The sequence below is a fragment of the Gordionus sp. m RMFG-2023 genome, chromosome 2, assembly GCF_954871325.1.
Source record: "Gordionus sp. m RMFG-2023 chromosome 2, tfGorSpeb1-WG-v2, whole genome shotgun sequence".
NCBI classification, from domain to species: domain Eukaryota; kingdom Metazoa; phylum Nematomorpha; class Gordioida; order Chordodea; family Parachordodidae; genus Gordionus; species Gordionus sp. m RMFG-2023.
In genome coordinates this window covers 24,041,131-24,058,152 of record NC_088776.1, presented here as the reverse complement: position 1 = coordinate 24,058,152, position 17,022 = coordinate 24,041,131, and the positions used below count along the sequence as shown (strand labels likewise).

At 24.4% G+C, this 17,022-nt stretch overlaps 1 protein-coding gene across 1 annotated transcript; it reads right to left on the bottom strand.

Annotated features, from left to right (window-relative positions):
* Positions 1-370: 370 nt before the first annotated feature.
* LOC135923888 (eukaryotic translation initiation factor 3 subunit F-1-like) lies at positions 371-16,703 on the bottom strand. The gene is made up of 7 exons (XM_065458878.1): positions 16,556-16,703; positions 16,444-16,514; positions 16,322-16,401; positions 16,109-16,246; positions 5,836-5,927; positions 2,754-3,187; positions 371-527 (listed from the first exon to the last, which is right to left on the bottom strand). Exons 1-7 carry the CDS (start codon positions 16,662-16,664, stop codon positions 450-452), a joined length of 1,002 nt encoding a protein of 333 aa, XP_065314950.1. The 5' UTR covers positions 16,665-16,703; the 3' UTR covers positions 371-449.
* Between the last annotated feature and the right edge of the window lie 319 nt (positions 16,704-17,022).

The window sequence follows — 17,022 nt, the reverse complement described above, 5'->3', positions numbered from 1 at the left end:
ACTTTTAAAAAAATGTTTTAAATTATTTAGTAAAAAATTTTAAATTTTCTAGAAATAGTTTACATAAAATAGCACGTTTGAAAAATCTCGGCCAAAATATCTAAATATTTTATTTTCCTAAATGAGTTCACAATTTTATTCGTTTATTAACAAATAACACATCAAAAAAATGAGCGAATCATAATTTTGAACTTTAATTTTTCGGATTCACCCGATCAGTCAAAAAAGTATTTAATTTTTTTTCGGATTGGACCGGAAAAATAAGCCAAATGCAGAGCTCTAATATATATTAAATTACCTAACCCCCAATATAATTTATTTTATTGTGATTTAAAAATCAACTTTATTTGATACAAACTAAAGGATTCAGTTCAGATTTCAGACTTTATTATATAAAATTAAATATCTTATGAATAATTTTATATTATATATCATTAAAAATATTAGATTCAAAGCATGTTTAGTTTAGCTTGTACATTAACTTGACATTGCAGTAATTTCAAGACGTATAATATCATCATCATATCCTATTATATATTTGAATAAAAGTTTAATTACACAACAAAATTAATAAATTAGTGTTGTTAAATAGTCGAGTTTTTCGATTCTAAACTCGAGCCGAAGTCATAAAAAACGGCTGACTCGAGCGGCTCAATGAGCTGACTCCTGAGCGAAATATTAATCTTATGTTTTTGTGATCTATATTTTCTTAAAATGTAGAAATTATTTTTAAAAGTAAAATATTCTTAAATAATCCAAACAAAGTATTAGACTAGAGTGGTAGAATTTTAAATATATTTATACTTGTAGTTAAAAATAAGGAGGTTAGCTACCTAAGAGTTCTGGAGCTCACTCATGTGGTTCAAGCGAAAGGATTCTGCAACAGGAGACAATATGGATGTCAAATAATTTAACTTTGTTGATATTCAAGATATAAATGTCAATATGTGAATTTGTTTTTAATATGGCCTAATGTAATTTTTTTTATTATTATTTTATATTAAATATCTATATGCATACCATGTTATATGGAAAAAAACAGAAATAAAAAAGAAAGTTAATATTAAAAACATAAAAATAATGAAAGCGAGGAAAAAATTTAATTTTAATATTATAAATAAAAAATTTCAAACACATTTTATGAAGAATAGTAAAAAAATATATTAAAATATTTTAGATATTAACCCTGCACTACTAACACTACACATTCGTAAAAATTACGAAGATATTTGGCAAATATCCAAATTTATATATTTTGCAAATAATAATTTTTTTTCATATTATTTCTAAAATATTAAAAAGCTATTTTCCCATAAAATATCATCCTTTTCTGTATTAGATTAGAACACTTCCCTCGTAAAGAATACGAATGATAAGTAAAAACCGAAGTATTTTTCATCACTTTAAGACCCTCTATACGGTCATATCGGAGATATTCTAGAGAAAAACTCATCGAAAGAAAGAGAAAATCTTTATCAATCTATTCGTAATATATGCAAGTTTTGCCCATCAAAATTGAGGCGTATGACAACAATCTGCGGACACTACAAAAAAGGCATGTATCGGGCACTTAACATCATGCTGTCTGCGATTTTTATAATAAAATTTTATTTTATAAGAACATATTTTTATTCAATGATGTTTTATAAAATTTTTTACAATAAAAATTTTGTCTATTGGTCCTAAAATTATTTAAAATTTTATATCACCGTAATTTTTACTATGATTAGTATTAAAGTAACTTGTTCATAAGATTAATAGTGCAGGGTTAATCGATTTTTCTCTCAATTTGCTGAGTGAATTATAAGTAATAGAGTTTCATAAAATTAAAAGTATTTAATTAAATTTTTCCCCAATCTCCTCTATTTTGGCAGGGGTGGCTTTAAATCTAATTTTGTTTTATTTGGTAATCGTAAAGGATAAAATTAATTTTTCATATCAAACATGTCAGCTTCTATTTTTTTTTATCTTGAGAGACAAACTAATTATGAAAGGGTTGTCAGGTTATAAATGCAATGCTTTCTTTACCTAATTTAATTATATATAAAAAATTTAAGTAAAATAGATGACGCGCACTAAAAGAAAAATTAAATTTATATGTTTTTGTATTTTTAATTTAAAATGTACTTTATTCTTAAAAGTAAAATATTCATAAAATTATCCAAAACAAAGTATTAGACTAGAGTGGTAGTTTTTAAATATATTTATACCTGTAGTTAAAAAATATTAATACAACCACTTTTAAAATGATTTATATAACATTCATATAAAAAATATTTAATTTTTACATCATATTTTATCAAAAAATAAAGAAATAAAATGCATAAAAAAATATTAAATCTAAAATAAAAAATCTTTGAACTATCTTCCCAAAATTATCGAAAATTCGAAAGAGATTATTTACAAAAAAAATCCAAAAAAATTTCAAACAATTGAAATATATTTTATTTTAATTTTTATATCTAAAAGATAAATTATTATTATGTATAAAAAATTTAAAAATAAAAAAAATATACATGAGGTAATTTAACATGGTACACTAATTCTAGATCATTCATTATATTCTTTATAAATATTTAAACAACAAATGAATGTTGGCTCGAATCAAGAGTCGGCTGAAAAGACTCATTGAGCTACTCTAGTCTGAGCCGTTTTTACGACTAAAAACTCGACTCGAATTTAAAATGAAAAATTAATAGAAATGAAGTATTAAATAAAATTCACACATTAAAATCTATTCTTAAAAAAATTACTTTCATGTTTCCTTTAAACAGTTCTTCAAATTGGCCCTTTTCCATGATGGGTACACATCCAATCAACTCTTTAAGAGTTCGTCCTAAGTCAACCAAATCCACCGAACCCCCAAAAGATGATGTATCCACTTTACCATTGTAATTAATGTTTAAATTATTACTGGCATTGTTATTATGACTTTCTGTGTATTTCTTAAGAAGCTTTAATTTTTCGATCATTTCTTCCAGGGCCATACTTAACTTGGACAGGTCTGAAGGATTTACGGGAAACACCGTTTTTGTTGGGAGACGAGTGGGGTTATTAAAATTAACGGCATTATAGTTTGATAAGGATGGAGAATCAGAGTTTGATAGACCTAAATTGACAGCAGGACTAACTTGGTTAGTTATCAGTGTATTAAGTAAACGTTTTTCATCTTTCACCAAAGTATCAACTGATAAGATAAAAAAATTTTTGTTTAGAAATGTAATTTAGGATATATGGCAGAGGCCTGCAGGGCCTAAAAATTTTTTTAAACATCTGCTGGGCCCCAATTTTTTTTAAAAAAAATACCTGGGCCAGGCCTTATATTCTAAATCGCTATTATTAGCTATAAATATTAAAAATAAATATAATATATATTCACCAGGCCAGGGTAAAAAATTCTTTAAAGAAATTTTATTTAATTAAATTAAGTTTTCACAAAATGAGATATAAAATTAAAATGGGGTAGTCTCAGTTCATGCCAGCTGCCAGTTTAACTTAGTAATTGTGATTTAAAACTTAAAAAATGCATTAAGACATATAAAAGACCTGGTCTAGAGTGGGCAGCTAAATTGTTTACATTTAAAACGGGTCTGGCAGGGCATGGGGAAAAATAAATAACCAAGCTATGCCTGAAAATACTTTCTTTACAAAACCCAGATCAAGACTATTTTTAATCAGTTTTATTTAAATTCATCGAATAATCAAATGCACAGCTTTAAACTAATTAGTTATAGTTTTAAAATTGAACTGCAATTAATTTAATCAAAATGCACAGTATTTTTTTCAATAGAAACTATCACATATCTGTTCCATGTTTTCCCTAAAATATTACATAAAATGCAGCATATATAATAATCCTAACCAATATCTCTCTAATCTTTAAACCTATTCAGTACCACCTTCAATGGGGTTATTTTCTAAGAAAAACTGTACCAATTCGACTCAACTTACTAATCTTTTATAATAACTGTTGATTTTTTATCTAATTTTTCAAATATCAACTATATAAAATATAAATTATATTATAAAAAAGAGGGAAAACATATTCAGTCTCTAAAAAGAGAAGTAATTATAATTAAAAATCTCTATTAGCATTTTTTGTCTAAAAATTTTTTTTACCTCCAATGTTTGAATTCAGTTATGATTCAAAGTTTATAAAAAAAAATGTAAGTGTTCAGTGCATATTTATCTCTTGTTTCTGCTATACAAGTGTCTTATTATTAACATTTGTGGGGAATGGTAATGCAAGTATAATCCAAGGTGAGAGATCTATCCATCGCCTATAAGATAGTTGTGAGGCTATCAGGCCAAAGTCTGATGAAAGGTTACAAGGTAAAATATTGGGGATTAAACCATTTTTTAGGTATAGGCTGAGAATTTTATTTATTGATGAATGGTGCTGTTGAAGGCTCTGACTTTTAATACAATGTAACCCAAATTTACCCTTAGCACTGATGGAAAGTTGCAATCCAGACAAATATGAGGTTGGACTATGCAGTAGGCAAGTCTACAACCAAGGGTAAACTTAGTTGTTCATTAGTTAAGAGGTTCCTGTGAATTTTAATAAGTAATGATTTCACATGTCCAATTACTTTATCATAATTTTAAAAGAGTTTGATGCCTTCAAGAGGAGAAGATAAAAATAAAATGGAATAGGATTTTAAAATTAAGGGCTAAAAAATTGTTTTTGAGAGTTATATAATAACAGGAAAAATTGCATCTATCATAAATATTGTTCTACCAAATATCTAGAGCCTGATCCAGCAGATTATCATTAGAAAAGATTAAGTTGGATTAGCAAATTGTTTAATAGATGGGAAGAGAGGGGCAATTTTTATTGATATTTTGCTGAAAAGACATATTTCTAATATATATTTTAGGGTTGGGGCTCAGGTCAGACTACCTCTTACAGCTGAAGAAAAAAGTCTTCAATGTCCAAGCCAAACCCAACCCTAGCGGGCTTAGGGCAGTCCATAGAGGCCTCTAAATATAAATAGCCATATAACTCATATTAAAATTTTTGAAAGAGGAGGTATAAAACTATTTAAAATCAATTCATGGTATTTTAAACGATTTATACAAAATCATCGATGAGGATTCAGAATATTTCAAAGTTAAATCATCTACGAGGGCAATTTTTAATTTTATAAAATCTTATTTCACTGGAAACAAATTTTATAAAATCTTATTGGAAATAAATTTTAGCATGCGTAAAGTACCTATCTTTATATGTATCTCCATATATTTTTTTTAATTTATGTAAAAAATCAAATAAGATCAAAAATTCATGACAAAATTGTCTGATCTTTATAGGGCAAGTTCTAAACATATCATAATACAATTTGAATCAATTAAATTTAACAGTTCCACTCGTAAATTATTTAAAACTGAGATACCAGATCCTCAGGTAAGAATTCCACATAATGACATCAATAAATGGTTAAAAGAAGCCTATTTTTGTACCTTTAATACCTATTTTCTCAGATAATTGCTAATAAGCTAAAATTAAGTTTTAGTCATAAATATAGGACATATAAATCTGCCTACAATTTTTTGTTAAAATTAAGAGAAGGTTGGCTGAAAGGTGCTTGATTTGACATGGTATAACCCATACCTCAACAAATAAAATTTTACCCAAATTTCAAGTAGTAAAATAGTGACTAATTTGAAATGGAATGGACCCATTATGGGAAAATGATTGAAATTAATCTCAGTAGTGAAAATTCACTATCAAAGTTTATACAAGGTTTTAGAGTATTATTTATATCCAAATCTACTACAAAAATCCATTAAAAAAGTTGTATTATACTATAATAATGTAATAAAATTTCAAACTTGCTATTTTTTCACAAGGATAATTGACAATAGTTATATCAATAGGCATGAACATCGAACCAAACAATTTTTCTGGTACTCCCATGTTTTGACTAATTATATAAGAAAAAATAATTTTAAAATATGATTTCTTTGTATTTTAAGTAATGGGTTAAACTTACTAAAAAAAATATTTATAAAATCTTTTCAATCATGGATCTAATTATTAACAAAAATTAAAAACTATACCCAGAGTTGGGTAGTACCATGAATACTTGTACTCAGTATCTTTTTGACATTTTTAATAAGATACTAGTATCTATCTAAGATCATTTATTCTGAAGAGAATCTTGTATCTTTTTTATGTTCCTTTCCTTGACAAAAGATACAGATTCTTTTTAATATTCATGTTTAAAATTTTACATATCACAATATATATCTTATTTTCTTCGAGATTCTTAGATTCATTTCCTTATTTTTCTCCACCATATTTTAAATATAATGACAATCAAAATTAGCTGGAAAATTTACAACTCATATTAAGGTAGACAATATATAAAACGAATTATTTGTTATTCGATACTCGATTCGTATTTTACGAATACGAATAACACAATTATTCGATTCGAAAATACGAATCGAATAAGGAAAATATATTATTCGTCGAATAATTTTTTTCTATTATTCGATCGAATTATTCGAGATTATTCAACTAAAATAATTTATAGTATTATATTAATAAATGTTGAAAAATAATTATATATATTAGATAATTAGGAATTACTTGAAATTATTCTTATTTAATAAAATTTCCTAGTGGAATATGAAGCATTTTATATTTTAAAAATTTAAAAAACTTCATAATCCAAAACAACTTCAGAAAATTCTTTTATGGACGAAGGTATTTATTTTACGGAATTAATAACACATACATAATTATAATAAACTAGTAGCTATCCCGTCAAGAATGACGGACGATGCAGATATTTCTCCTTTGTTTGATGATGGAGAAATCATAAATTTTACTTTTTGCCTAAATTTTTATATTTGTAAAATATTGCTAGATGTGAGTTTTGTATTTTTAGATTGCATAGCTTTTTGACGAAATTATTCCCTACAATTATTTGTTCTCATATACAAGATACTAATAATCTAATAAGTTTTTTAAAATAATGTTGTAAGTAATTTATAAATTTTATGAACAGTGTTTTGAATTAAAATCTATAAATCCAAATCATTTTTGTAAAAAATATTTTATAAATAAATCTGTATAAAATTTAATATAAGTACATGTATTAGTATTTTTTAAACTTATATCAAAATTCATTAAAATATGTATTATCATTTTGTGATAAATTTTTTAAAAGCTATCATCTCATCTACATTTGGTGATAGTATAAACTCTGAAGTATAGTTAATTAATATTTTATAATATTATTTTAATTTATATACAACAAAACAATCAAGCTTAAATTTATTTTATTATACATAAAATTCTGATATTATAATTATAGGATCTGATGATTTTAACATATATTTTATTGATTAACCTATTGCCCATTTGGCCATGTATAAATTTTATAATAATATTTAATTTATTAAATAGATATTCATCCCATTGGTATAATGGATATTTCTGAATCAGAAAGCAGTGGAGAACAAAGACAATATTCATCCACATCAAATTCTATACAGTCGGGAGGACGGAAAAATGCAGATATATGGAAACATTATATTTACCAAGCATCAACAGAAACTGCTAGATGTAAGATATATCTGCTATATTAGATCCCAGACTTAAATTGGAATTTTTTGAGTGCCTACCTCCGTCTTATAATATCTACATTACAACTATATTAAACAATTTTAAGAAAATGTTCGACGATTATAAAATAAAATATGATGTATCAATATGTCAACCATATATACAATCAAATATGGACGTGATTTATAAACAGAATATAATGCCAATTTCTGAAATTAAAACATATTTAAAAGAAGCGAGAATCACCTCGAATAAAAATCCACTAGAATGGTGGAAATTACACGGAGATCGTTTTCCCGTTTTATCAAAAATGGCGAGACATATTGTTACAAGGATCTTCAACGCCATGTGAGTGACTCTTTTCTGTTGGAGCTCATATGGTAACCAAATATAGAATGTAGCTACAAGAGGATACAATTCGAAAAAAGTGTTTGATGAATTGGTTGTTGTCAGATATGTCCTATACATGATATAAATATTATATTTATTTTTCTACATTATATATAAATATACTAAATATGTATGCTTCTATTTTCTTACTAATAAAATTTGTTTGTCTTTTATCCATAGTTAAATTTTACAAAATAAATTTAATATTCTATCTTTTTAATTTATGGTTAAATAAAATTTTCGAATTGAATCGAATAATCATTTTATTATTCATACGAATTATGAATTATTCGATTTAAACGAATACGAATAATTCCATTATTCGATTCGATTCGTATTTTTGTAGGTATAAATATAATCTCTACTTATTTCATTTTGGTGTTATTTTTTTATATATTTGTCACATGTAATAGCTGTTGACCTTATATCTATGTTATAATTATTATTCTATAAAATGTTTTATATATGTTTTCTCCTGAATGGGAATTTGTAAATGGAATAATGTCGAATAATACAGATTTTAGTACCCATTCATCATCAATATAATGGCAGGTTAAACCTAAGAATGAGACATTTGTTGGACTTGACCAAATATCTATTGTAAAATTTTTTTGTGATATTGTATTTTTTATTTAATTTTTTTTTCATCACCAAAAGATTCATTTATATATTGTTTTAAGTAGGAATTGAACATATTTTAATGTTAGGGTTTAATACTTTAATAAAATATTTAAATTCATTTGTTGCAAGGATTTTAAATGGAATATAAGATTTGATCAATTTTAATAAATAATGTTTGATATCATTATTGTTGTGCATATGATTATTATTTAAATCATTATTAATATGATTCAATAAATTTATTATTATAGGTTTTTTGGTGGAATCGTTTGTTATGATAAATTAAAGCTGAAGTAGTTTTTTTTTACACTTTATTTCAACCAGACGATTCTTACATCTAACAGTTTCTGTTGATGCTTTGTAAATATAATGTTTCCATATATCTGCATTTTTCCGTCCTCCTGACTGTATAGAATTTGATGTGGATGAATATTGGCTTTGTTCTCCATTTCTTTCTGATTCAGAAATATCCATTATACCAATGGGATGAATATCTATTTAATAAATTAAATATTATTATAAAATTTATACATGGTCAAATAGACAATAGGTTAGACAGTAAAATATATGTCAATATCATCAGATCCAATAATTATAATATCTAGTTTGAAGCGTTCGTGAACGAAGTTCGTTTTTTTGAAAAAAATGATGAACGGCGTTCTTTTTATTTTTGACGAAATTTGAACGTGAACGCGTTCCTTTTTTATGACGAACGCGTTCGAATTTAACGTTAGTTCAATTTTAAAAATATTTTTATTTTTTTAAAAAATATATTTCCGATTTTTTTTAAAAAATGCATTATTTATATTTTTTAATCGGCTGTGTATTTACTTTTCACATTTCAATTTTTTTAACACATAGTTTATTCATTTGAATATTATTGTTTATATTTTAATTTAATAGATTAGCATAAGCATGGGTATTATTATTTAATCCTCATCATCTGATTCTGAAAATCCAAAATCAGATGAATTATCATTACTATGGCCAAATATGATAAATGTTTTACATTAACAACCTATATTGAAGGAACTAATCCAATGCTTACCAAGTGTAAAATGTGGCCAAAAAGTTTTATATTGTCAAAATCTTCAGGTTCCAATTTAAAACGACATTTGATTTTAATATTAATTATTTGATTTTATATGATATAACTAAGTTAAATCATTAAATTTGAAGAAATAATGCATTTGGGATATTTTACCCCAACAATAGCGATAGTTATTTTAAAATTAAAAAAATTAGTGGCCTCAAATATGAAAACCATTGATAGACGCCGTATTAAATGGGATTAATAAAAGGTATTAAACCTATCATTCTCAATTATTACATATATTTTATTTTTTTAAAGATTTGAACATATATATAAGGATCAATATGTTCTTTCTGCAATTATATATCCAGCATTCAAACTTCAATGGCCATGAATAAAACTTCCACAGAACGAACCTATTAAAAATAAACTTATAGCGTTATTGAAAAAAATAGTTTGAAACCCCTAGAGAACTGTTAATTTCGAGATTACCTTTTTTTTGTCGAGAGTAGAGAATGGATTGGAGGAGGATAAAGTATCTCAATTTTTTGCAAATAACAAAACAATGTTTTTAATTAATTCTCCACGTTAAAAGAGCTGTTTATTAAGTATCATACCGCAATCCCCTCATCTGCTCCTGTATGGCGTGTTTTTAGGCGTATGCTGTATTAACTGCCAAGTGTTCCTGTCTATCAGATAAATATTTTGAAAACAATTGTTATTAAAATTTAATAAGAAAAAATTTTTATAAATAAAAATATCTTTTTATTCGCTATATTATATTATATTTTATTTATAATTATATTATAAAACTATATTATTTTTTAACATGGCTATTGTATTAAAAATGATAAGTTTATTTATATTAAATTAAATTTTAAAAAAATTTATCATAAAATTTTGAACGGGGTAATTCCATGACAAATCGACCAGTGATTCGGCCGACCATCTCAAAAATGAATGAAACTTGGCATAGTTATTTATGTTGTAAATGATAATAAAATCCAAATTTTAGAGCCCCAGCTCAACCAGATCCAAAGATATACGCCTTCAAAGTAGAGAATCGCGTAATGCGTGATTTCTTATATCTTGTTTTTCTTAAAAAATACTTAAGATAGAATTACAAATAATATATCACTTTATAGCCCTTAAAATTTTACATTGGAAAATATTGAAAAAAAGTTTAAAAATTATAAGCGTTTTTGTATTTCCAGTAAAAATAAAAAATTAACATTCCTGGGAAGGGATTTTTTTTTGGTGTTGATACTCTCTAAAAATATTTATTACCTTTATATTAAACTATTTAATGAAAAATCTCGATAGCCATTTTTGTTTTTTTAATTTTATTAAAATATTTATTATTTTTGTAAATAAAAAAGGATAATATAGATGGCGTTATACTAAATTTATTAATAATATATTATATTTAATAATAATATATTTTATATCGGTATTAAAATCAAAAGAAATCGATTAAGTATAACCAGTATGATGTCCTGGGCCAATAAATGAGGAAGCGGCCCATATAAAGATACTTTTAAATTATATTCAAGCTATTATAAAAATATATCTATTTATCGCAATCCATTTTGCGCTTAAATAGAAATTCTTGAGGCCGTAATTTGTATATATTTCACACTTATGGATCTATCGTTATTATTTGAAATTAAAGATTTTATCATCTTATTTTATTTTTCATTCCTTTCTTTCTATTAAATCTTTATATCGATAAATAGGAAATTTAATTATCAATCATGATTGAAAAGAACATAAGGATTATCTTTTTTTACTTAAAATTTTTTTTTTAATTTAAAAAATTGTAATAATATGAAATCACTGTGTAGTAATCCATTCATTAGAGAAGGCCATAAGTCTATTTCAAAAAATCTACAAAAGGTAAGTTTATTTATATTATGGATTAAAACCTTTTTAATTTTAGATTCTGGATTGATATCGTGATTATTTTTATTAAATATAAAATTAGGTTACACCAAAGATGATTAAAAAATCCAAAGGTTTATTAACAATATGCCAATCATTATGTCACTCATGTCGCTTATATTTGATAAATATGGAATCCATTGAGGATATATCTGAAAATGAAGAGCCCGAACTAGCCACATCCAGTTCAACTTTGTATATAATAAATGTATCGCTAGAAGAAATAGGCCAATCCCCAATAAAAAAAGAAAAGAATAGGAGAAAAGAAATATCCGCAAGAAAAACTTAAAAAAATAACAAAAGCATTAAGTCAAAACATATTAAGAAGCAGCCTTCCTGAGTTTGATATACAAAATAATAAAAATGACGAACTTCTTCAAAATTTAAAACATCATTATCCAATTATTTCTAAGGAAAAAAAATATCAACTTCTTACTATATTGCCCCCTTCTTGGACCTTTAAAAAAATTGAGATGGAGTTCAAAGCCACGAATTACTTGGTAAGAAAATCAAAAAAACTAATAGAATTAAAAGGATTTATGTCATCTCCCAATATAAAACCTGGGCGAACAATTGATCAGGAAACCATGAATATTATAGAAAAATTTTACTCTTCTGATGAAGTCAGTCACGTGATGCCCTGGAAAAAAGACTATAAATCCATAATAATCAAGGGGAAAAGAGAGCAGTCTCAAAAAAGATTAATTTTAAACAATTTAAAAGAATTATATGAACGATTTAAAGAGAGGTACCCGATAATTAAAGTTGGATTTTCTAAATTTGCAGATTTACGGCCAAAAAATCGTATTCTGGCTGGAGCCAGCGGAACACACAGTGTGTGTGTTTGTGTAATTAATCAAAATTTTAAGCTTATGTTTGTAGATGCTAATTTGGCAAAACTATTAGCTATGCCATAATATCCATTACATAACTATAAAAATATTTTAGCTCAAACAATATGCAATCGCACTCCCTATTTGTTATTTAGGAGATTGTAACTATTGTCCAGGCACATTCTCAATTAAAAAACAATTAGATGTTGTATTTGCCCAAAATGACATAGATCATATATCCTTTAAACAGTGGGTGTCTGTTGATAGAAGTAATCTGGAAACAATAACAAAATCTTCTCAAGAATTTTTAATTTTATTTTAGAAAAAAATCCACCTATGTTACGTCATTCCTTATATTATTATTAAAATTAATATAACGCCATCTATATTATCCTTTTTTATTTATAAAAATAATAAAAATTTTAATAAATTTAAAAAAACAAAAATGGCTATCGAGATTTTTCATTAAATAGTTTAATATAAAGGTAATAAACATTTTTAGAGAGTATCAACACCAAAAAAATATCCCTTCCCAGGAATGTTTAATTTTTATTTTTACCGGAAATACAAAAACACTTAAAATTTTTTAATTTTTTTTTAATATTTTCCAATGTAAAATTTTAAGGGCTATAAAATGATATATTATTTGTAATTTTATCTTAACTATTTTTTAAGAAAAACAAGATTTAAGAAATCACGCATTATGCGATTCTCTACTTTGAAGGCGTATATCTTTGGATTTGGTTGAGCTAGCACTCTAAAATTTAGAATTTACAAAAATATACAAAATAAATAACTATCATGCCAAGTTTCGTTTATTTTAAAGATGGTCGTCCGAAAATCGCGTTTTTTTGGTCGATTTGACGTGGAATGACCCAGAATGAACGTGAACGCATTCCTTTATTTTGAAAATGAACTTGAACGTGAACGCGTTCGATTTTTGTCAATGAACGTTGAACGCGTTCAATTTTTTTATGTTTACTGCACTAATAATATCAGAATTTTATGTATAATAAAATAAATTTAAGCTTGATTGTTTTGTTGTATATAAATAAAAATAATATTATAAAATATTATTTAACTATACTTCAGAGTTTATACTATCACCAAATGTAAATGAGATGATAGCTTTTAAAAAATTTATCACAAAATGATAATACATATTTTAATGAATTTTGATATAAGTTTAAAAAATACTATTACATGTACTTATATTAAATTTTATAGAGATTTATTTATAAAATATTTTTTACAAAAATGATTTGGATTTATAGGTTTTAATCCAAAACACTGTTCATAAAATGTATAAACAACATTATTTTAAAAAGGTTAATAGATTATTAGTATCTTGTATATGAGAATAATATCAGAATGTTATGTATAATAAAATAAATTTAAGCTTGATTGTTTTGTTGTATATAAATAAAAATAATATTATAAAATATTATTTAACTATACTTCAGAGTTTATACTATCACCAAATGTAGATGAGATGATAGCTTTTAAAAAATTTATCACAAAATGATAATACATAATTTAGTGAATTTTGATATAAGTTTAAAAAATACTATTACATGTACTTATATTAAATTTTATACAGATTTACTTATAAATAATTTTTTACAAAAATGATATGGATTTATAGGTTTTAATCCAAAACACTATTCATAAAATTTATAAATTACCTCCAACATTATTTTAAAAAGGTTAATAGATTATTAGTATCTTGTATATGAAAACAAATAATTGTAGGGAATAATATTGTCAAAAAGTTATGCAATCTAAAAATACAAAACTCATATCTAGCAATATTTTACAAATAAAGTGGTAAAAATTTAGGCAAAAATAAAATTTATGATTTCTCCATCATCAAACAAAGGAGAAATATCTGCAACGTCCATCATTCTTGATGGGATAGCTACTAGTTTATTACAATTGTGTATGTGTTATAAATTCCATAAAATAAATATCTTCGTCCAAAAAAAAAATATTCTGAAGTTGTTTTGGATTATGAAGTTATTTAAAATTTTTAAAATATAAAATGCTTCTTCAATATTCCACTAGGAAATTTTATTAAATAAGAATAATTTCAATTAATTTCTAATTATCTAATATATATATATAATAATTATTTTTCAACATTTATTAATATAATACTATAAATTATTTTAGTCAAATAATCTCGAAACGTAGAAAAAAAATTATTCGACGAATAATATATTTTCCTTATTCTAATTCTATTCGTATTATTGAATAGAATTATTCTGTTATTCGTATTTTCAAATAAAATAATTGTTATTCATATTCGTAAAATACAAATTGAATCGAATATCGAATACAAATAATTTGTTTTAGGTATAATTATATTTTATATATAAATGTAACTCGATAGAATATCATTACCAATTTTATGTAATATTTTTTTAATCTGTAGGATGATTAACACTCATATGGTAGTGAAATTTAAATTATTGAAATAAGTTCCTGTGAATCAAATCCAAATCTTAATATTTTATATGGAAATTTTTTAAAATAAAAGTTAAAAAATATAATGTACATGCTAGATGTAAAAAACCTGTATAAACAAAAAAATTATAAATGGTTAAACAATTTTGTTAACAAGTTTACAATATTGCTACCTTTATTAAAAGCTGCCTAAGGTGGCATGGGCAATAGATTTTAAGAAAATATTTTCCTATGATTTGAATATAATAAGGCTTTTTTGACATCAATATAACATCCATATTTTAATGGATTGAGTCAGATGATAAAAGCAAATACTTTCAAAATATATTAATAAAAGAAGCCCTAAATGTAGAACCAGAGTATATACAAGTTCAAACTAAAACACAGATAGATTTTATCTAATAAAGAAAATGATGATTATTTTACTCTTAGTGAAACAAATTTTTCTGAATTCAATAATACAAATAACATTGAACTGGAGGTTTTAACTTATATTAAAGAAAGTCGAAATACATTATAAATGCTTAAATTATCCTTTCATTAAGGAAATTTATAATTCAGCTCCAGTTGAAAGATAATTTAGTTTTGGCAGAATGTTAAGTAGGCCAAAAAGGCAATGTAATGATAAATTATTTGAAAAATTTGATTATCTTATAAAATAATGAACTATTTTAAATACACTTTTGCACATTAATATATTAACTACCATTAAAAATACTAGTATCTCTTCCATATCTATGCTAAGAATGGGCTATTTATTACTAATATTAAAATGCCTGATTATTATAATTAACTCATCATTAAATATTTATTAATTATTGTAAATATTCATTCATATTATATGTGTATGTTATGTTCTTCACAAATAAATAAAAAACTGTAATTTATAAACTATTAATTGATAATGATAATTTAAAAATATCTTATATTTTAGATACTCTAATTAGGAAGTATGTTTTATCTTGTATCTTTTTGATATTTTGAAAAAGATACTAGTATCTATATCTAAGATTCATTTTTTTAACATTGAATCTGTATCTAGATTCTTTTTCCGGAAGATCTGCTCAACTCTGATTATACCTTGTATAGATTAATTATTTATAGATACTTTGTAAGTATATTATTAAAGTAAATTATGAGCTTTAGTGGTTAATTTAAATATAATAAATATTGTATTAATTGTATATTTTTGATATAAGGAATAAATTTTTTTCATTTTTTATAAATATATAAAAATCCATTTACTTGATGTAGGCTTTACAATCCATTCTATTATTTTTTAATGAGGTGTCTAAGGTTAGTAATATGGGATTATTGCTTAATTTAGAATATTGAGCATGAATTTCAAAAGTAGCACTATTTATATTGGAATCAGTAGTAAACCTTAAATTTAAAATAAATATTTATACATTAAATATTTTTATTTTTCTAAATTATAATAATAAATTATTAACTTACCATCCAACTATAATTTCATTTGCGTTTCCTTTTTTATTAATCTCATACATACTACTGGCAAGCTCAGAGTCCATAAATATCTAAATATATTAATTAGGAATTATTTACAAAATATTTATGACCTCATCCTTTTTCTTTATAAGAGTAATAGGAAAACAATTGGTAATCTCTACAACATCTTTATCTGGTGAACCTTAAAAGAGAAGTAATAAATATTAATTAATTTATATTTGCCTAATAAAATCCCTATTAAATCTTGATCTTCTTCATTTCGACGTTCATATGCATTAATTATTGAAAATAAAACTACAGAATGAACTTTACATTTTATCAATGTAGACATTATAGGATAGCTGTGAAAGCCCAGGTTAATTCAAGGAAATTATTTTAATCACATGACCTGTCAGATTTGATATTATAGACAAAAATGCCTCTTTAATATCCCTTACCCCTAATCCATATCCCACCCGATCCCATATTTTTACCTTTGATCCCACTCATTCTTCCAATTGAAAAGTTTTTCTGAGTTGAATATTCTTTGAATTGGGTTATTATCACGTAAAATTGATAATTTAAATTCCATATTTTTATGGGAAAACTTTTGTTTATTAATTAGCTTTCTAAAAAAATCTTATGTTTATATACAATATGTAGGATCTATAAGATATAATAAACATATTATTCCGTCATAAGTTTATAGT